The following is a 21499-nucleotide window of genomic DNA, read 5'->3' as shown; positions in this document are numbered from 1 at the left end:
TGCTCAATTGAGTGCAATTTTATGTTGTTTCTTTTTAGCTTGTGGAAGAGGCTCAAGGCCATGAAATGAACATTGTGTGTGATCGAGGGCCTGCCGTTCTGCTAAGCCAGGTAAAAAGACCAAAAGCATGTGATAAAGACAGTAGTAGTCATTTTAGTTCCAGTTGTGGGGCTTATGTGGTACTCAGCTGGACTTAATTATGAAATAGATGATTGTTTTGTGTCAGTGGTGTATTTTAATCCCTGACAGTTTACCTGGGAACTTATCACAGCATCACTCTTCTATTCTTGGTTCAGGCTACTGATGACACTACAGCAGAGGCTGCCAAAGAGTCACCCGACCAGGTATGGTAGCTGCAGAGCATACTTGTGTCGCATACTATAGCTTTATTAGTTAAGCCTGAAATTATGCTTGCTATGTCACTGATTCAAGTAAATAGTAAAATTTAGCAGCCATTCCCACTGAGGTTCATAAATTGACTATTTCACTCATGGCTGCGGTGGATTGGTGACGAGTGCTAGAGCCTGTAGGGCTTTCAGCATTCTTTGTCAGTGTACATGCGAGTCTCATTTCACGATTGCATCAGCTTCTTGCAAAGATGCAAACATTAGAGTCGCTAAGTCAGGTGCTTCATTATTCAGGGCTTTCTTGGTTGCACACATTTTTAGCCCCTAATGTATATTGTACAGACGGGGCAGCTTTTTTAGTCATGATATGCAAGACAGTTTTGTGCTGATAAGTTACCTGGTGCTCTTTTTTGTTTAATTGCAGCCTATGGACCACAGTCTGCCACCAGCCCTCTTTGCCAACGTAAATGGCCAGGTAAGAACATTTTTGTAGTCCCATAACCAGTGGCTGAAATTCTAAAGGTGCTAGTTTGCGTGATGGGTATGTTTTCATGTGGACTTTCAGCAGCATAATGCTTTGCTTATGCAAATTCCAATGGTCAGCCTGATGGAGTGCTTTCACATGATCCGATGAGAAGACTCAAATTTTTTCCGGACTCCAGGAATGGCCAAGCCATGTGTGCTTGTTTTTAGGGTGGTTTAGTCTTTAGTCTAGTTAACGAACTTTTTAGAAATCGCCAACAGATTTCCTATGTTTTTAATGTAAAAATATTTCAGAATTGTGAATTTCAATATAGCGTATGTTTCAGAATAATGTACATTTTAAAATATTTTCTTCTATAATATAGGAACATCAGTATTACGAATTCAGCTAAATTAACAGCGCCGCAACTTTTGCGTGACATAGAAACTGACGTTTCAGTGTATGGTCCGTGGGCTGTAGCTTCCATCATCACTAAAACTGGTGCCAGCTCCTAGGGCCACCACAAAGCTACGGTTAATGCGCGGTAGCCAGCAGATCTAGCCTTCTTTATTTTCTGTTTTGTATGTCACTCGCTGGTGAGTGGGTCGTGCCATTCATGCGTATGGGAAGATGTTTTTTTTTTTTTTGTAACGGATTATCTTATCTTGCTGCAAAGTTTTTGCGAGGTCTGGCAATGACTGCAGACAGCGATGGCGCCAAGAAGATACGAAAGAAATTTTCACTGCAAGAAATCGATGCAGAGAAAAAGCAAATTCGGCCTCTGCATACTGCAAGCATTGCCCCATCGACTGCCTTGATCATTTTGAAAGACCGAGACAAGCTTTTAAAACTTCAGGGAACTCTGAGATGGTGTCTATCGAACTTTGATGTTTTATATCGAGATTTGACTGTAGCTGTTTTTCGTTGGCCACTGCAGAGTGATGAGGTTTAGTCTTGAAGACATAAGTATGGCCACAGTGTTATATCTGTAGGCTTAATTTCTGGCTATATTGACTGTGACTAACACTTCATTCTTCACAACCCAATGGGCAAAATTAAAATGAGAATGATGTTTTTCAAAAAGCACTGGAGTACACCTTTAGTGCGTTCGCTCAGTTCACATCTTGACTGGCTTGTACGCTTCCCTTGGGTGGGGTGTCCGATACAATCAAAACTCGATATAACAAAGTCCTACTTGCAGGTGAAAATTTTGTTAAACCACGAATTTCGTTACGGCAAGGTTCCCATGTTCTAGCTGCCCAAACAAGGTAAAAGGTTAGTGGAACACTTCTAGTAGGTGGGAATTTGTAAATTATGAATTCAGGAAATGAGCAAGAAGTTCTGGCAATAATCCTGTCTAAGCCACTGGCAGAGTGCCAGTGGCTTAGACAGGAGTGCGGGGTAGTGGCTTGCTCAGCTGGTTCGGTTGCTCAGCGCCATCCAAAGGATGGGCCTTGATTTCTCTTTACCACACAGTGATTGGGGTGAGCACTGTCCGCTGCCATAAAATCATTGGAATGTCTGTATCAGTAAACTCCTTTTGAAGCAAATGATGCTAAAAGCCCGCATTATGATCGTGGCTGACCGCATGCCTTCTTTGACGATTGAAGGGTGGAGGGATGGACAACTGTCATGAAAAAAAGTCTCTCGCCTATTGAACCTTCCCCTCAAACTTGCGTCGATGTCGTAGAAATGCAAATTGCGCTGTGTCTCGGCTAAAGTTCTCATGTTAGGATCTTAACGTGGCTGCTGATACATGCATGTGATGTGCGAGGACTTTGAAAGTGTGGCATAAAATTACTTTGTTAAATCACGAAAAAACCATGGTTTTCAATAGGGCAGAGATTGGGAAATAAAAAAAAGATGAATGTGGTAGCTCACGAGTATAGGCTAATGAGTAGGTGTGAGATGATAGTGTCGCGAATTCAGGAATTGGTGATTGAGCAAGTTGTAAAGTAATGAGGATCTGCAGGGGAAGCCGTTAAAACTATTGCGTTAGGGCTGATGGCGTTACATCGCGAATTTCGTTACATTGTGGTTCGTTATTTGGTGCAAGGCCATACCGTGGGGCCACCCACCTCTTGTAAGAGCCCGCATGAAGAACTAAGTGGGATAACGCAAGCTAAATTGCTGCTGTAGGGTGGTTTCCTAGGCAGTTCAGCTGCGCGTTAGCATTGCATTTATTTATTTAATGTAGGCCTTGATCTGGGCCTTTATAAGCTTAATTTGATGCATTAGACCCAGTCAATCGGCGAGAAAGTTGTTGTGTTGTGTTGTGTTGGGTTTTTTGGCGCATAAGCAACTAAGGCTATCATGCGCCACGAGCAAGGTGAAAGTTTTGTTTTGCAAGAAATGGGAAAATGAGTGTGTTAAAAACTAATTTGTTTAAAAATCTCCTTTTAAAAGCTTGGGTTGTTTTAGATCCAATGGCGCTTAAGCTGCCAACACCATGATGTGCTTAGCACAAGGTTTCAGTTTCTCTTAGTGACGTATGTTTCATTTTTTGCTACAGTTTGTGTAAAACATTTGCTTCCCTTATGAAACTAAAAACACAAGATAAATCAACAAGTCCATCATCATCTAAAATCAGTTTAGGGTGAAAAGGAATGTATTCTTTGTAAAACTTTGCAAAAAATTTTTTTCTTATCCTTTCAAGACTTGCGCATGTGAAAAAAATGTGGTTAATAGTTAGTTCCTCTCCGCATTTTTCGCATCGTGGTTTCTCTTCTTTTTTCAACAAAAAATTGTGTGTCAGGTGCGTGTGTCCAATGCGGAGACGGCATAGGATCACTTCTATAAAACGCTCCTTATGCCGGCACGACATCCATTCTCCCAAAATGGGCTTTACCAAGTGTAGTTTATTTCCCACTTCACTGTCCCAGGCAGACTGCCATTTTTCTTTTAATTTGAGATGTACAAGTTTCGTGCAGTCTTTGTAAGGTATGCTTATGCTCTTTATTTGCTTGTCGCGGGCTTCAGCAGCACATGTGTCTGCTCTGTCATTGCCTTTAATGCCCACGTGACTCGGGACCCAGCAGAATTTTACGTTGTATCCTCGAGCTATGGCTGTTGTTATATTGTGTATTATGCTTCCAAGTAAAGGAGCAGCTGCATTTCTGGAATTTAGAGCTGTGAGAACACTTAGAGAGTCTGTAAATATAATGCTGTTTATGACATTCTCTTTTAATATTTTCTCTACGGCAACAGAAATGGCATAGGATTCAGCAGTGAAAATAGACGCACAGTGTGGAAGTCTTATGATTTCCACAGAATCTCCTTGCACAACTGCACTTCCAGTGTACACAGCAGTTTTAGATCCATCGGTATAAAAGTCTGTGAAGTTTTTGTACTTTTCCTGCAAATTTAGGAATTCCTGAATAATGTGCTCTTGTGGGGTTTTGGTTTTTGGAAACTGTGTGAGAGTGAGGTCACAGATTTCAGAAAGACTGTACCATGGAGGTAGAGGGCTGTTGTTTTGTGCGACATCAGGCAAGGTGTCCAGGACCTGCAACTCACTGCACATGCTTTCGAATCGCATGATCAGTGGCCTTGTTGCTTTGGGTTTATTTGTGAAAATTAATCGAGAGGGGCAAGTTGTGACAACTGGATAACAGAGGTGTTTTTTCTGTGACCTTATTCTTAGAATGTAAGCACACGTGAGGGCTATTCGTCTGTCTTCCAGTGAAGGCTCATTTGTTTCTACATACAGGCTGCTTATAGGGGATGTTCTGTATGCACCGCATGCAAGGCGCAGACCTAAGTTATGTACAGGGTCCAGTTTTTTTAGATATGAAGGCCTAGCTGAACCGTACACTATACTCCCATAGTCCACGCGGGAGCGTACAACAGAACGGTATACATGTAAAAGACATGCCCTGTCGGAACCCCAATGTTTCCGCGAAAGAACTTTCAGTATGTTAAGAGATTTTGAGGCTTTCTTTTTTAGTGTGTTTATGTGAGGTAGAAATGTGAGTTTTTTATCGAAAGTAATGCCTAGGAATTTGTGCTCTTCTTTAACTGGTAATTCGGTTCTATTTAAGTGCAAGACAGGGTTGTTCTGAATACCCCGTTTGAGTGAAAACATAACTGCCACCGTCTTTTGGGGGGAAAACTGAAACCCATTTTTGTCGGCCCATGCCACTAGTTTATTTATTGTTATTTGTATTTGTCTCTCACACGTTGATATATTGGAAGAGGTGCAGGCTATCTGGAGGTCATCTACGTAGAGTGAACACATAATGGAATTTGGGATTTCATTGGTAATGGAATTGATTTTTACAACAAAAAGCGTTGTGCTTAGAATGCACCCCTGAGGTACCCCATTCTCCTGAATGAAGCTTCTCGACAAGGTGGTACCGAGGCGCACTTGGAATGAACGATGTGAAAGAAAGTCTTTTAAAACACTGAGCATTCGACCACGGATGCCCAAAGCTGCTAGATCACGTAGGATGCCGAATCTCCAAGTTGTATCATATGCTTTTTCTAGATCGAAAAAAACAGCGAGACAATGCTGTCTATGTATAAACGCCTCGCGGACAGTGTTTTCGAGGCGTACTAGGTGGTCCGTAGTTGAGCATCCTTTCTTAAAACCGCACTGATGAATATTAAGAAGTTTACTTGATTCTAAAATATAGGTTAATCTAGTGTTTAAAATACTTTCAAAAGATTTTGCTAAACAACTAGTTAGGGCTATAGGCCTGTAACTCCCAGGACAGGTCGGCGGCTTGCCGGGTTTTAGGAACGGCACAATTATGGCTCTTTTCCAAGTCTCCGGTATTTTAGCTAGTACCCAGATTTTGTTAAAAAACTTTAGAAGCGCTTCTACAGATGCTTCTGATAGATGGGCGAGCATCTCATAATGAATCTCATCAGAACCAGGTGCAGTTTTTTTACCGCAAGCGAGAACATCTTTCAGTTCTTGCAGCGTAATCAGCCTATTGTAAGGTGTGTTCGTGCTGCCCCTCGTAGGAAGTCTATATTTTTCAATCTTGTCCTTGTACTTTAAGAATGTTTTTGTATAGTGTGCAGAACTCGAAATTTTGTGGAAATGCACACCTAATATATTAGCTTGTTCTTCGATGCTTGTCTGTGTATTAGGAGCTGTGAGGATTGGAATTGTGAATGGGGAGAAGCTGCCATTTAGTTTATGAATTTGTTCCCACATTTTTTTTGATGTTGTGGAGCTGTTTATAGATGTAACATACTTCTGCCATGATTTTTTTTCGGCATTACGACGAATATATCGAGCTTTGGCTCTTGCTTTTTTAAAAACTGTCAGATTTTCATATGTTGGGTATCTCCGAAAAATACCCCAGGCTTTATTTTGTTCTTTTTTGGCTTCTTTACAGTCCTGTGTCCACCAGACTTTGTGGTTTTGGTGCACTACTCCTGTGGATTGGGGAATGGATAGACGTGCTGCCGCAAGAATGCATGCTGTAAATATTTCATTCATTTTGTCTATATCAATTTTCTCTGAATAAATTTCATTTAGACTGGCTTCTTGCCTGAACAAAGACCAGTCAGCTAAATGCAGTTTCCACCGCCTGGGTTTTGTCGGGATGACTGATGGTGAGGATGATAAGCTGATCATGACAGGAAGATGGTCGCTTCCGTACGGATTATTTAAAACTTCCCATTTAAAATCTGTAAAAATAGAAGGTGAACTAAAAGACAGATCTAAACAACTCGCTTTGCCTGTGGCTGGGGAGTAGTATGTTGGATTGCCAGAGTTTAGGAGACACACATTGCTGCATAAAATAAAATCTTCTATAAGCTGACCACGAGTATCTGTTTGCTCGCTGCCCCAAAGACATGAATGAGCATTAAAATCACCAACTAAAAGATACGGCTCGGGAAGCTGTTGTAAAAGGTCTTCTAAATCATCTAGTGTTATCTTGATGTGTGGTTGGAGGTATACTGAACATACTGTGATGGTTTTATGTGTTAATAATGTGGCTGCTACCGCTTCAAGTCTGGTATTAAGAGTCAGCTCCTGAGCAGCGATTCCAGTTTTCACGACGATGGCTACACCACCCGAGAGTCTGCTGGACAGCTCCCGGTCCCGGCGGATGATTTTATAATTTTTAAGGAAATTTTTGTTCTGAGGACCTAAGTTGGTTTCCTGGAGACACAAAGCCAATGGGGAGAATGTAGCCAGGATGTCCTTTATGTCGCTGTAATTATTTAGTAGTCCTCTACAATTCCAATGTATTATACAAGCCATCTTATTTTATGAAAAATGTGAAAAACTAGCTTAGGTTTTTTTTTGGCCCAACGACTCGGGGCCTGTCTTTTTTTTGACGGTCTAAGCTGTGCCGTCGTCCGTCTGACGTCGAAGGCACAGCCCTACCGGGGCTCGTGTCCATTGCCTCCTCTTCAGAGGCAGCGGAGGAGCGCGCCCCAGATAAGTGTTCTTTCGTGTTAGGCCTCGCCTCATGAGGAGAGACCTTCAGGCTTGTCAACCCGGAGGGCTGCATAGCCTTCTTTTGAGATGGAGGTGGGGGAGCAGCATGAGCCACTTCCACCTGGGGCGCGGGTAGCCCTGCCCGAGGCTCACTCTGTGTGGCCTGGGCAGGTGCTATATGTTGGTGTGGCACCCCGCGCTGTTGTGCCATACCAGAATAACTTGGTTTTGCAGTGAACTGAAAAGCAGGAGTAGTGGCCAGTTTTTGTCGCGCTTCTTTATATGACAAGTTTTCTTTTGTTTTGATAGTGATTACTTCTTTTTCAGTTTTCCACGTGGGGCAAGACCTTGAATAAGCAGGGTGTTCTCCTTCACAGTTAGCACACTGCAATGTGGTTTCGGTGCATTCATCAGTTGAGTGTTCTTTTGAAGCGCATTTCGCACAAGTTCGGCGACCGCGACAACTCTGTGAGCCGTGTCCGAATTTCTGGCAGTTAAAGCATCGTCTAGGGTTCGGTATATAATGTCTTACACTTATCTTCAGGTAGCCTACTTCAATGGTGTCAGGGAGAGCACTGGAAGCAAATGTAAGGACAATGTGCTTTGTCGGGATTTCTTTGTTTTCTTTTCTTATCTTAATCCTCTGGACATTTACAACGTTCTGATCAGCAAGTCCTTCTAACAGTTCTTTTTCTGTCAAGTGTATGAAATCATTTTCTGAAATCACACCTCGGACAGTGTTCAGTGATCGATGAGCAGTGATCGAGACAGGTATGTCCCCGATACACTCAATGTTGGACAGTTTCAAGTATTGCATGTAGTCTTTCAATTCAAGCAGTAGGTCTCCACTTGCCAGTTTTTTCACCTTGTAACCTGCACCTAGTGCACTTGTCAGTGATTTCTCAACTATGAATGGGGAGATAATTCTCGCTGATTTTTGCTCTTCTTCACTATGTATCACATAGTACTTTGGGAAAACTTCTTTGTTTTTTTGAAAAAATTCATGGGTTACATCGGTCCGCCCTCTTTTGAGAGGGCGATCAGTTCCAGAAAAAGAAGCAGCCATAAAATGTGATATTTTTCGGCCAAAGTGGCAGCCACCCACCATGGAGCCCAACAAGGGGACGGGAAAGGAGCTTGTACAAAGAGTCCTGGCCACGTCAGCTGTACACTCTGACTATAACCAAATACGGCGTAACGCAGGGTGGTTAGCCACACAAGGTTAACCCTCGCCGCCAGGAAAAAGGAAAAAGCGAGAAGGGAGGAGAAGACAGGAAAGTTCTGAGAAAGAGGATAGGAAAGTGAAAGATGGAGGGGAGGATAGGAAAAGGCGACTGCCGATTTCCCCCGGGTGGGTCAGCCCGAAGGTGCCGTCTATGGGAAGCGTGGGCCAAAGTGGTGTGTTGCCTCCACCGAGGGGCCTTAAGGGTCCAAACACTCGGCATTGGCTCAACCACCAGGATCCCCTTTTCCCCAGACACGACGATGCCACGCACGGCTAAGCGTGGGTGCTCAGGGTCCGTGGTGTCGCACAAAACACACAAACACCTGCTTTAACAGGTGCCCCCTGCGGGGAATCGGCGAGAAAGCGCTTCACCAAATCAGTGATATTGAAGCTGGCGAGCTTTACACACGACGACGCAGACTGGCTGCATCATTGCTGCTGTTATGAAAAAAAAAAAAAAAAAGCTGCCACGCAATCCCAATATTGATGTTCGACTGTATCTGAATGGGAGATGTGTGAACATGCTGAGCAATACTAAAACAACCATACCTTGAATGTTTGGTTCTCAGTAGTTTTTCTCAGGACTCTTGATTTTATCTATTTCCACGGTGTATTTTACGTCCTAAACCTATAACATCTTTATTTTCATAATTTGAAAATAGACGAAGAAAATACCAACTTAAATCACTGTTCCTGTGCTAGTGCATCTTGCCCCATGTAATTGAAGCAAAAAGTTGAGACCTGTTGAATTTTTCTAATGCATCCTGTTTTTCTAAATCCAGTGGTAATCACTGTACCCTAATGATAGTTATATATTATCTTTTGCTCATATCTGCAAAATGCTTCTTTGATACAGATCCATCTCGGAAAAGGAGTTTTCGTGACCTCAGAGCAGTGGAGTTGGCTCTTGAGAAGAACAAGAGATTCGCTGTTTTGCAAGGAGGCTACAAAGGTTCTTTGGGGCGTGCCAGCCCTCAAGAATCGCAGTGTGACAGGGAACCCCAGCCGGCGGTTTTCCAACAAAGACGGGCCAGCTACGCAAGGAAGAAAGGCCTTGACTCCAGTGAAACTTGAAGCTGTTGCAAGTGAGTATGCACAACTGTGGTGCTTCATCTTGGCTCATAAGATCCAATTTCTAAGAGTGAAGTCATCATGCACTGTGTGGTTAATGGCATTTACTGTGCCACTAATTAGGAAACATGTCAAAAATGGGGAAGACAACAGAAATGTGGCATAACTGGGTAGCTTGAGCAGAAAATTCTTATATCAGTACGTATCAGTGACAGAAATTGAAGCATCAAGAAGTAAAATCGCAAGGTGACTGGTTTTATTGCTTCAAAGTTGTCCAAATAATTGATCAAGCAATTGCATGAGAGGGTAGAGCTATTAGTAACTGTCAAATCACCTTTAATGGGGGCGGGGGGGGGGGGGGGCAAGTTGCCGTTACCTTGTTTGGGACAATCTCTTACTGAATGATATCTTGAAACATATCGTGTTAACACACAAAATGGTGTGTGGCAGCCGCCCACTGTGAGTGCAATCTATGGCTATATCTAGTGTAACTTTTACTTCAGGCATTCTGTCTTCATCGGAATTTTTCATAGAGGCACTGAACGGCGCAGTAAAATACAGTCGAACCTGGATATATCAATAATTCGATATACAGAAATCGGCTTGAGACACCACTTGAGATCGTGAAAAATGATACTGTATTTGTCGCGTAATCAACCCCCTCGCATAATGAACCCACCCCCCACTTTTGCCCCTGAGAATTAAAAAAAAAAGTGTTCGGAGGCGTGTCCCTTCGTTTCAACCATCACGTCCCTCCATGCATCCACAGCTCATTTATTGGCAGCGCTCCAAGATGCTAAATGTCACGGCCGTTCGAAACGAACAATGCTAAAAGTCGGTGTCATGATCGCAGCTGACCGCGTGCTTTCGTTGATTCATAGATGTAAGAATTAACGTCTGTCGCAAAAAAAAAAAAAAAAAAAAAAAACGCCTGCCAGTCCTTAACGTCTGCAGTCGCCATGGCTTACACTGCACCGCATGTTCAGCACGATGGCACTGATCAGCTCCCGCAAAAAAAAAAAAAAAAGCACTGCCGCTTTTTGCATCCGCAGCCGTCGTAGATAACGCACGTGCAGCGCGAGGACACGAGACGCGCGTCAGCCGCCGCACGGAGAGCGTTCACAACACACTGGAGAACTGGAAAAAGCGTCTGCCACGGGCTGAGCTGGCTTGTCCGCGCATGCGTAGTGCAGGCTGCTGCGAACACAGACTGGGAAAGGGAGAGGAAGAGGAGAGATAAAGCTCGGCAGAAAAGTGGGCACACTCTTGCACTTCGCTCTATCGCCAAGTTTGCTCCCTGCTACTGCAGTATCTATCAAAAGTATAGTCAAAAGATAAACACGGCGTGATGTTATCGCTGCATACATCTTGGTGCGTTGCCAATAATGAGCAGTGGATGCAAGGGCTGAAACGGAAGGTCGTGCCTCCGAACGCTTTTTTTTTTTTTTTGGTTTTCAAATTCTGGGGGGCAAAAGTGGGGGTGGGTTCAGTATGCGAGTGTGTTGATTTCGCAACAAATAGTATAATTTTTCATGATCACTAGTGGCGTCTCAAGCCGATTTCTGTATCGAATTATCAATATATCGAACTGTTTTGCGATCCCCTTTGAGTTCGATATATCTGGGTTCGACTAGTGTGGAATAGCAGTTCCAAAAGAAGTTGCTATCACCTTCTCACCAGCTAAATTTTGTTCTAAATATAGGGAGGGGCCAGGATTGCAAAAAGTTGCAAATAGCACATGCCACTGTAAATGTACCTTAATTCACTCTTTGTTAGTGCTTGCCAGAGAATTAAACCAATCTTGCCACACTTCATCTATGTTCACGGCACATTAATACAGGGCTGCTTGATTTTTGCATGCTCGCCCCTGTAATCTTAGCTATTTAACATATTGGTTTCCAGAGAGAGAGGATCAATAACCGCCACTCTCTCAAGGTTTGGCAAAAACTAATTACAGGAAGTAGATTGTTTTCTGTGTATTGCAGCATTGTTTAGCACTGATGCACGGGAGATTTCAGAGGTGTACAGTACGTCGGGAAAGTTTTGAAACCCAATTTACAATTACAAGAAATACAGTCGAACCCGGATATATCGAACTCTAAGGGGATCGCGAAATAGTTCGATATATCGATTATTCGATATACAGAAATCGACTTGCGACGGCACTTACGATGCGAAAAAACGATACCGTATTTGTCGCGTAATCAACCCACTCGCATAATGAACCCACCCTCCACTTTTGCATCCGAGAATTTAAAAAAATAAAAATGCGTTAAGGCTAGCTCGCTCACATGCAAGCGACGAGCGGCAGCGACAGAGCGAAAATTTTCAAACTTGTTGGAACCGCTCGAGCCACCGCGGCAGCTCAAAACAAGGTTTCTGTGTCGCCGCGGCGGCAGGAAATCGCGAGCATCTTTACTTGCATGTCGATGGCGCGCGTCAGTCCGTTTCGGTCGTCTCATCCACAGCTCATTGGCAGCGTGCCAAGATGCTGCGCAGCAATAACGTCAGGGCGCGTTTATCTTTTTATAGCTCCTGCGGTGGCGGGGAGCGAACTTGGCAGAGTGCCCGTAATGGCTTGATTGCACAAGCCTGGTTCGATTTATCATGCCGCGCTTGGGGCGGGCGTCATGATCGCAGCAGTTGACCGCGTGCTTTCGCTGATTCATCATGCAAGGAGAAACGATTAAAAAAAATATAAAATAAACATCCCGCAAAAAAAAAAGAAAAAATTCCTGCCGCTTTTTAACGTCCGCAGCCGCCATATCTTACGCTACGCCGCGTGTACAGCCCAACGATAGGAAAGAATGACTCTCGAAAAAAAAAAAACAGAGCTGGCGCTTCTTAACATCCGCAGGCGCCATAGCCACGTCCGCCGCCGCGCTGCGCTGCCGCACGTAGAGGGTTCGCAACACACGCTGGAGAAAGCGTCCGACCTCTGTCTGAAAATGGGCTGAGCTGGCTTGGCGCATGCGTTGCGCGTGCTGAAGGAGAGAGATGGCTCAGCAAAAGAATGGGCACGCCCACGCACATGGCTTGCAAGCGTCATGTGTTAGCGCGCGGAAAACGACAACTGCAGATGCGCGCGCCTTTGGGGAATGGGTGCGGCGCTGCCCAGACCTGCTGTCGCCTAACTGTCCCTTCTCATTCCTTCCGCACGTGGCTTGAAAACGTCACGCGGCAAACGGCCAAGGGTGATGCGATCGTCTTTGGGGAAGGCACACTTTCCAGTGCGTGGTGCGGAGTTCAATATATCGAACGACCGGCTTTCCTATACTTTTACATAGGATTTTCAAGGGGATATTTCGTGAGTTCGATATAACCAAAATTCGATATATCCGGGTTCGATATAACCGGGTTCGACTGTATAATATTTGCTGCATATTGAAACATTGTTTAGGATTGATGCTAGCGAGGAATTCAGAGATGTAAATGAGCGTTCTGAAACCCATCGGTATGTTACAACCATTTTGTGCTTAATCTTTTTCAGATGCCTTTCAAGCGTACGTCGCTGCAAACCCATCAGAGTTCCCAGGAAATGCCCGCATAAAAAAAATGAACAGATACATCGGAGAGATGTTAAATGATTTCAACAAGTGATTTTGAAAATAAACACACGGGCACGTCACTCCTAAGTTGTATGTACACTTTAATTCCTCTACACCGAGCTCGCTGTAGCTGGAGCATGTGTGACAATTTTCATCCATGAGAAGTAAAAGCTGCTTATCCGTTTCATGCAAAGCAGTTAGTGCTGCAGAAACAGTGCACCTGGAAATTTAAACCATGTTAGGATATATATATATATATATATAGGCACACTGTTTCGGCAGCATTGCTTGCTTGTCCCATATGTCCTTTATCCCGCAACTCCTATCCCACATCAACTCCTATCCCGACTCCTGTCCCGCAACTCCTGTTTCCCACAACTCCTGTTTCCCACAACTCCTATGTCCCACAACTCCCATGTCCAATAACCCTATATGAATAGGTCCTATATAGAGTTATTTTCAGTAGGGTTGCAGTACCCACCTGTATTGCAAGCTTTCATTTGGCCTGATGCTCAGCTTGTGCAAGAAAAGTTAATGCAGCTGGTTTTCTGAGGCCCCACCTTCTGTAACGGAATACCTTGTGCTATAGCGCAGTATAGTCAGGTTTACCTTGTGCCAACAAAAAAATTTCATGTATTCACAACGCAGATAGGCATGCAGTTGCGGGCAAAATTATTTAAAACAGGATCAATGAAGCAAGTTTTTGTTGCAGTGTTTTCTTTATGACAGTGTTTTGAGTGAACAATGCAGTGGCGAGAAGAGTTTGAAAATTTTACTGTGTTGATTTAACGCGTCATATTTATACAAGTGTAGTGTCTGTTCAGTCTTTTGCCCAAAGATTGTTACAGACCAAAGGGTCTCGATATGCTAGAGACAGTCTCCTTTCGCGGTAGAAGAGCTTATTGCTCGATGTGTGCTTTAAATACTATTCTATGGAGGGAATTAATAGGACATTCGTTCCATTACAAGTGGGCACTGTGGCCTAAAGACTTGATCAGGGGTGTAAATCCATCAGCAGTATTGCTGGCAAAGCCCCATTTCTTCATTTTGTTTTTTGTTTTCAGATAGTAAAGAAAGCCAAGAGCAACAACAAAAAACGGGACACAGAAGAGAGATTCAGGAAACAACAACTGGACCTACTAAATTCTGATGGTGAAGAAGACACACATGCAGCCTGTAGGAAAGAGATCGAATGACTGCAAGATGACGTCAGGGACTTGCGCAACAGGGTGGCACGACTGGAGGATGCACTACACAGCAAATTATTTGGAACAGGTCTGTTAGCTTTGTCATTATATGCAAAGAAGCACAATTTAAGAAGTAAAAGCTATAGTGCTATAATAAACTATATATTTTTAACGTAACAAATTTAACTTGCTGATCACCAGCTTACAATTGTAATTTATCAAAACTGCCCATTTGAGCTCCCTGCCATCTGTTTTCTAATTTTCAGAACGAAAGCAAAAATCGCCATCCAAACAGCGCGCACCACTGACACCCACCACGGAACCAGTCGCCGATTTTAAAAAAAGACTTTCCAAGCCTCCAGTTTCGTCAGCGGCACTGCCACTTTCAACCGAGAAGCAGAGGACTGCAGAGCCGGAAGCTCTGCTTGTGCCAGCTGTAAGCCAGGACTCAACTGACAATGGTGATAGAGGCCATGGTGCTGAAGTGGCCGGTACTGAGGTGCCCTTTTCAGAAAATGGAAGCGAAGTTAGTGTCATTTTTTGCACTGATATTTTGTCATTTTAACTAAATACATTCATCAACATATATTTTGTAAACTTTATTATGGGCCGAGAGAACTGCTGGCATTCTTTATTTGACCCAGAACTAATTTCTTTGTTGTGCTTTGCACTGTCCCTAATGTGCAGCTTATAATGTTTCCCATATGAACCTGAGCTCTGAAACCAGAAGACTCTACTTTGATATTAGCTCTGAGGAATATGGAATTTCTACCCTATTCCAGTTATTTCCTATGCACAGGTCGTGTGGCCGGTGAGGGGATGTAACTCGCCGAATACATATTTCTTGCCAGTGGTTCTGCTGATTCTACTTTTACAAGCTAGATGTGCCCTAATGTATATTGCCACACCGCTGACCATCTTCTAGCGCCACCAAGTGGCCGAATGTCTTGGCACGTGGCTAAGCGTCATCCTCGTCTCTCTCGAGTTTTCGTTTGATTATTAAAAAGAGCCAGCTCGGTTGTTGCGCTGCTTGCTACGTGTGTTGGTGACATTTGGTGGATTGTGCAGGATAAGATCCCATGTACGTTGCCCCCGAAGACGTCAGTGACGCTGCTCATCAACGCGTGGACGCGACTCCTGTCCATAAAGCCAGCCGTCGCCTGCGAGGCCTACAACCTGAGTTTGAACCGCTGTCCACCCGCTACGAACCATGACATCCACGACGAGCAGCCAGACAAGCCAGCCTTCCAGCAACGCCCCACCGTTCGTCCTTCTCGCACCGCGATCACCGTCATCATTTCATGGTGACCGGTTAGAGGATGTGGAAGACTGGTTGGCCAGTTTTGACCGTGTGGCTGCATTTAACCAATGGGACGACGAGCGGAAGCTAATGAATGTGTACTTCGCGCTGCAAGACTCGGCCAAGACGTGGTTCGAGAACCACGAGGCGTCCTTTGTCAACTGGGCAGCCTTTCACCATGAGTTACAACATTCAGCTCGAGTGCGCGCAAAGAAAATGCAGAGATTGCAATTCGTTCAAGGTCTCAACAGTCAAATGAGAGTGTGGCCATGTTTGTCGAGGACATGACGCGGCTTTTCAATCGGGCCGACCCTACCATGCCTGAGGCAACGAAGGTACGGCACCTCATGCGCGGGGTGAAGGAGCAGTTGTTCGCTGGCCTCATTCGCGACCCCCCAAGAACTGTCGCAGATTTCGCGAGAGAAGCTACCAGCATGTAACGTTCCCTGCAGGAACGGAGTACCCAATATGGCCGCCAGACAAGCGTAGCGGCCACACCCTGCTGCGCGTCCGTGCCAGCAGCCAGGGACGAGGCATTGCGGGAGCTTGTGAGGAGCATTATCCGCGAAGAGCTGCAAAACCTCCACTTGAATGCTCCCTCTGCAAAGAATTATTCTACTGTGGACGTCATCCGTGATGAAATTCGGCGAGCGGTGCAGCCACCACCACCACCAGCACCACAACCGGAGCCATGCATCATGACTTATAGTGATGTCTTACGTCGACCTGCTCCCGAGCCAAATCCATTCCGTCCCGTTGTCGGACCACCGCCTCGCTACATGCGCCCCGTCGAGCAGCAACAAGATCTGCGCCCCGTCGAGCCACAGCAATACCAGCGTCCCGCTATCAGCAAGGCGCACTTGTGGCGCACGCCCAACAGACGGCCGCTCTGTTATCACTGCGGCGAACCTGGTCACATTCTTCGCAATTGCCCATACCGGAGAATAGGCTTGAGAGGATTTCCACCAAACGCGCCTCGACCCCGCTATGGCGAAAGACCACAGGAGATTGAGGAGTACCTGGCTGCTAACGAGATGCAGCCAACGTCACCACAACGGCGGTCGCGATCGACATCTCCGAAACGTTTTGCTTCGCCCAGTCAGTACTCTTCCTCTGGGCAATTCAGAGGCACGTCCCCTCACCGGGAAAACTAAACACGGCGACCTCCGGGGGTGGGGCCGCCACTAAGTTTCAGATTAAACAGCCTCCACCCGACGATTTGACGCGACGGCCCGAGCGGCGACGACCCGATCCGATGAACTTACCGAAGTGCTGCGAACGCATTGTTTCCGGGGAAATTTTTGTAACCGCCAACAGTTGTGATGTGACCGCACTTGTGGATACCGGCGCCGATTTCTCCGTCATGAGCAGCTAGCTAGACTAGTCTAGGTGGTTCTGGCTAGCCACGGCACTCCATAAGGTTCTGACGCCTTGGTCTGAGCCAATGATGCGTACCGCCGATGGTCATGTAATGACGCCGATTGGCATGTGCTCTTGCCGCATAGAGATCTGCGGTTTTACTTTCACTGGCACATTTGCCGTATTAGAAGAGTGCTGCAAAGATCTGATTCTCGGCATGGATTTTCTCCAAGAGTATGGTGCTGTTATAGACATTCGGGAGCAGCTCATGGTATCGTTTTCAACCAAGCGAGCCGTTGATAACAACACGGACTTCCGGAAAACGATGTTGCGCGTCTGTGACGACCACATAACGATCCCTCCGCGTGCGAGCAAGTTCGTCACACTCGAATGTGATCACAGCACCGGCACGTGTGGCATTGCTGAAACTAACATGTCACTGCTTATAACTCGACAAGATTGTGTAGCTCGGGGCCTTGTCGAACTTGTCCGTGGCCAAGCCAACGTGCTAGTGACAAACTTCACATGTGAACCCCAACATTTGACGGCGAACACGACGGTCGCTTATTTTTAAGAACTTGGAGAATGTACAGGCCAGTACGCTTTATCCAACACGTCAGACCCCGACAATGCGACGCCTACAGCCATTCAGACTGATGTGAACCCGCACCTCTTGCCCAGTGAGAAACGCTGCATAGAGAATCTTGTCAATTCGTTCCGAGATTGTTTTGCATCATCCTCCAAGGTCCTACAGACGCCACTAACGAAGCACCGAATTATAGTTGCCGATGACCAACGTCCACTATGTCAGCGTCCTTACCGGGTGTCTTCAAAAGAATGTGATGCCATCCGCCGCAAAGTAACAGAAATGCTCCAGGACAATGTTATCCAACCGTCGACGAGCCCCTGGTCTTCGCCTGTTGTCCTCATCGCGAAGAAGGATGGAATCTTGAGGTTTTGCGTGGATTACAGACGCCTCAACAAAGTCACGAAAAAGGATGTGTACCCCCTGCCACGCATAGACGATTCCCTCGATCGCCTTCGCCATGCCACTTACTTTTCGTCCCCTGACCTCCGCAGTGGATATTGGCAAATAGAGGTTGACGAGTGAGACCGTGAGAAGATCGCTTTTATTACGCCGGACGGTTTGTATGAATTTAAAGTGCTCCCGTTTGGCCTGTGTTCGGCCCCTGCCACATTTCAGCGAATGATGGACACTGTACTCTCGGGTCTGAAGTTGCAGTCATGCCTCGTATCTCTCGACGACGTTGTGATTTTCTCGGACACGTTCGACGAGCACCTGAAACGTTTGCGCGCTGTCTTCGAGGCCATCCGATCTGCCGGTCTCTCTCCAAAACCCGAAAAATGCCACTTTGCTTTTAACGAGCTGAAATTTCTCGGCCACATTGTCAGCGCTCGAGGTGTTAGCCCAGACCCAGATAAGACGGCCGCTGTCTCTTCATTCCCCAAATCAGCGGATAAACGAAGCTTGCGTCGATTTCTCGGCCTCTGCGCGTACTATCGTCGCTTTGTTAACAATTTCTCCAAGATCGCTGAGCCTCTGACCCGCCTGACAAAAGATGCCGAGCCGTTCTTTTGGGGCCCCGACCAGGAAAACGCTTTCACGGAACTCAAGTCTCGTCTCCAATGTACGCCAATACTTGGCCACTTCGACGAAGAGGCCGACACGGAACTGCACACGGATGCCAGTAACGTTGGCCTCGGTGCGGTCCTTGTTCAGTGGCAGGACGGTGCAGAACGTGTCATTGCTTACGCCAGTCGCACTTTGTCCCGTTCCGAAGTTAGTTATTCAACTACCGAAAAGGAGTGCCTCGCTGTTGTGTGGGCAGTCATGAAATTTCGTCCATATTTGTACGGTCGTCCGTTTCGTGTCGTGAGCGACCATCACTCTCTGTGTTGGCTGGCAAACCTGAAAAATCCATCGCGTCGGCTTGCTCGATGGAGCCTTCGGTTGCAAGAATTTGACGTTACAATCGTGCACAAGTCCGGCAAGAACACAGTGATGCTGACTGTCTGTCCCACGCCCCTACTCCCTGCCACGCGGACGGCTCCGACGACGATTCCGTTTTCCTCGGTGTTATCGCGACGTCCACCTTACCCGAAAGCAGAGGGCTGACTCTGAACTTTTGCCCCTCATTGAATACCTCGAAGGAACCGTGTCATCTCCTCCTCAGCTCTTCAGGCGCGGACTGTCGTCATTTTGCCTGCATGATGGTGTGCTCTACAAGAAGAACTACGGTCCAACAGAAACTGCTTACCTGCTTGTAGTACCCACAACGCTACATGACGAAGTTCTTCGTGCGTGCCACGATGACCTTTCTTCCGGCCATCTCGGGTTTTCTCGCACATTGGCACATTGACATGTGCGTTATGTAGTGTACTGTTTTTTATTTTAGTTTCTTTTCTTTTTCATAACTTGCGAAGCCTTACTATTAGGGGTTAACATCTAATGAAGTTTAAGAATTTGAATGCCGAAAAAAATTTTTGAACAGCAGAGGTAACAGCATAGAATTGGGAAGATCTTTTTCTCTGCCGTTTCCCTAGCTATGAGTTTGTACCATGTGTTCCAGCTGTAGACTGGCATTGATAATTTTAGAGCATATCTCATGGTAAATAGATTTGCTAAACATAGTTTTAGTGCAATTTTGCCAGCATTGTAAGTTACTTCTCTTTTCTCATTTCAGGTGTATCTGGGCCATGGCATCTGGCTGGCCAAAGAATCCTTTCAGTGCTTGATGTCACGTCCCAAGGACAGTGTATTTGTTCGGGAGGCTTGCGTGAAATTGTTTTCGACTACAGGCCTCGTCAACAGGAGCGTCACGGGCGCAGCATCAAACCGGACAAAAGGCGAGGTAAAGCCAGCACTCGACCCAAATAAGTTTGCTGCCCTTGAATGTACGTATTTACACGTTTGAAATTTGAAAAAAAAAGCCTATTCTTGCACCAGACAATGTTAAATACCATTTTGTAGTATCAGTGTTCATAAGCGATCACTTGTGCTCTGGAGCAGCCAAGTTTTGCTGACAAGTGCCTGCACTTTCTTGTCTGAGACAGTTTTAGCAAAACATTTTTGCACCGTCAGTGGCTACACTGCTGGTGTAGTTGGCATTCACTATGACTGTGACACAGTACCATGAGACGTGTGCCAGGATGCACTTCAGCTGCTTATATTGTCAGAATTGGATTCAGCACTGCTTGCCCAAGTTCCATTACTGCAATTACTGGTATTTGTGCCAGCATAGATCCTGAGCAACAAACAATGTCTTGGACAGCACAAAAGGCACACAGCTGAGAAGCCAGGTGTAGTGGCCATGGGGTGTGTGTAACATTATTGATCATGCATTCACGAATTCTTATAAGACAGCAGATAACTGAAGATATGCACTTGTGTACATATCTATACATCACTCTTTGCTCAATGAATGAAATATGGCAGTGGTGCATGACCTGCAGTATAACCTGCACCTTAGTGAAACTTGCATAGTTTGAGAGTACTCATTAAAATGCAAGTAGCAAACAATTTCAAACCTTCCATTTGAAACCATCATAAATATAATGAATAGTTCAGCACAGCATTTGCCAGGCATTAAATGTCATGTGCTGTATTGGAGTGATTGTAGTGAATGTTTTGCAAACATGCAATTTTTAATTGAAGTTGCTGGTCTTACATTGCATCAGTGTGGCTTTCTCAGTCTCATTGTGTCGTTTTGCTGCAGCTTTTCTCAGGCACTACCTCAGAAATAAGTGCACATCTGAGCAAGCTGCAATTCGACACCGCTGCTTGAAGAAGATCGTCGCGATGAAGATTGCTGACGTCATGAAGGCACAAAAAAGTGATAAATAAATGGTTTCAGGCCCCTTCCCTCTGTTTTGCTGTTTACTGAGGTAGCCGGCACACATCCAGGACACCAGTAGGCCAGTGAAACAATAAGGCCTATTGGTATGAAACCAATATGTGACATATAGGCTCAAAACCAATTAGCCATCAGACCTGGAGGACATATACACCAATATGATTATACACCAACAGACCTGTAGGCAAATATGCCTATTGGTGTCAATAAGCAAATAGGCTATTTGATTTCCTCTATTGGAATTTTTGCTAGGGAATTCTTTTGTATCGCAGTGTACTCACTCCCAATACCTCACATCACAAGAAATTTTTTACACTGGGATCCCAGTTGATGTATTTAACAATCTTGTTTTGAAGTTGCGAAGCATGGAAGCGACAAAACTATCAAGGGTTTTAAACCTTGAACAACTGCTTCTGACTCTAATGAGGCTAAGACTTTGGCTTCTCTGTGCAGACTTAGCAAGAAGGTTCGAGATCTCAGTTGCGTGTGTCAAAAATATTTTCAAAAATGCTACTCAACTTGGAAGTAATAATGGAAGATGTCGTTTGGTTGCCGCGGGCAGCTATGTATAGCATTCCACAAATCTTTGTCAAAAGTGGCCATGGACAAACAATGTGCATCTTTGATTGCATAGAGGCACCAACTCCAACAGCCAAAAAACTTCTGGCAAGAGCCCAAAGTTAGTCCATACAAGGGATCAAACACTGTGGAATTCCTCACA

The 21499-nt window shown here is 45.3% G+C and overlaps 2 protein-coding genes across 3 annotated transcripts; both read left to right on the top strand.

Moving 5' to 3' along the window:
• The first annotated feature begins 26 nt into the window (after positions 1 to 26).
• On the top strand, positions 27 to 13126 carry LOC146195086 (BEN domain-containing protein 5-like). Of its 2 annotated transcripts, none has more exons than XM_084597681.1 (5): positions 27 to 110; positions 297 to 344; positions 772 to 822; positions 9295 to 9523; positions 13000 to 13126. In XM_084597681.1, exons 1-5 carry the CDS (start codon positions 66 to 68, stop codon positions 13107 to 13109), a joined length of 483 nt encoding a protein of 160 aa, XP_084453807.1. In that variant the 5' UTR covers positions 27 to 65; the 3' UTR covers positions 13110 to 13126. The 2 variants fall into 2 exon arrangements, with proteins under 2 accessions (XP_084453807.1, XP_084453808.1); XM_084597682.1 differs by having other exon boundaries at positions 52 to 110; positions 250 to 344.
• A 1576-nt stretch (positions 13127 to 14702) lies between these two features.
• On the top strand, positions 14703 to 21237 carry LOC146195085 (BEN domain-containing protein 5-like). The gene is made up of 4 exons (XM_084596717.1): positions 14703 to 14735; positions 19609 to 19819; positions 20641 to 20747; positions 21232 to 21237. The coding sequence occupies exons 1-4, from the start codon at positions 14703 to 14705 to the stop codon at positions 21235 to 21237; spliced, it is 357 nt and encodes a 118-aa protein (XP_084452843.1).
• The last annotated feature ends 262 nt before the right edge of the window (positions 21238 to 21499 follow it).

This window comes from Amblyomma maculatum, chromosome 3 (assembly GCF_055883805.1).
Source record: "Amblyomma maculatum isolate TAMU_Amacu chromosome 3, ASM5588380v1, whole genome shotgun sequence".
Taxonomy (NCBI): domain Eukaryota; kingdom Metazoa; phylum Arthropoda; class Arachnida; order Ixodida; family Ixodidae; genus Amblyomma; species Amblyomma maculatum.
Note: the sequence above shows the minus strand (reverse complement) of the source record. Positions and strands in the feature narration are given on the sequence as shown.

What these genes read in the sequence shown, in the direction of transcription:
- LOC146195085 (XM_084596717.1), top strand. Translation starts at nt 14,703, where the DNA reads ATGGTGATAGAGGCCATGGTGCTGAAGTGGCCG. An exon ending in CCATGGTGCTGAAGTGGCCG is followed by an intron (nt 14,736 to 19,608) that starts GTACTGAGGTGC and finishes TTCTCATTTCAG; the next exon opens with GTGTATCTGGGCCATGGCAT. An exon ending in TAAGTTTGCTGCCCTTGAAT is followed by an intron (nt 19,820 to 20,640) that starts GTACGTATTTAC and finishes GTTTTGCTGCAG; the next exon opens with CTTTTCTCAGGCACTACCTC.
- LOC146195086 (XM_084597681.1), top strand. Translation starts at nt 66, where the DNA reads ATGAACATTGTGTGTGATCGAGGGCCTGCCGTTCTGCTAAGCCAG. An exon ending in CTGCCGTTCTGCTAAGCCAG is followed by an intron (nt 111 to 296) that starts GTAAAAAGACCA and finishes TTCTTGGTTCAG; the next exon opens with GCTACTGATGACACTACAGC. An exon ending in TTGCCAACGTAAATGGCCAG is followed by an intron (nt 823 to 9,294) that starts GTAAGAACATTT and finishes TCTTTGATACAG; the next exon opens with ATCCATCTCGGAAAAGGAGT.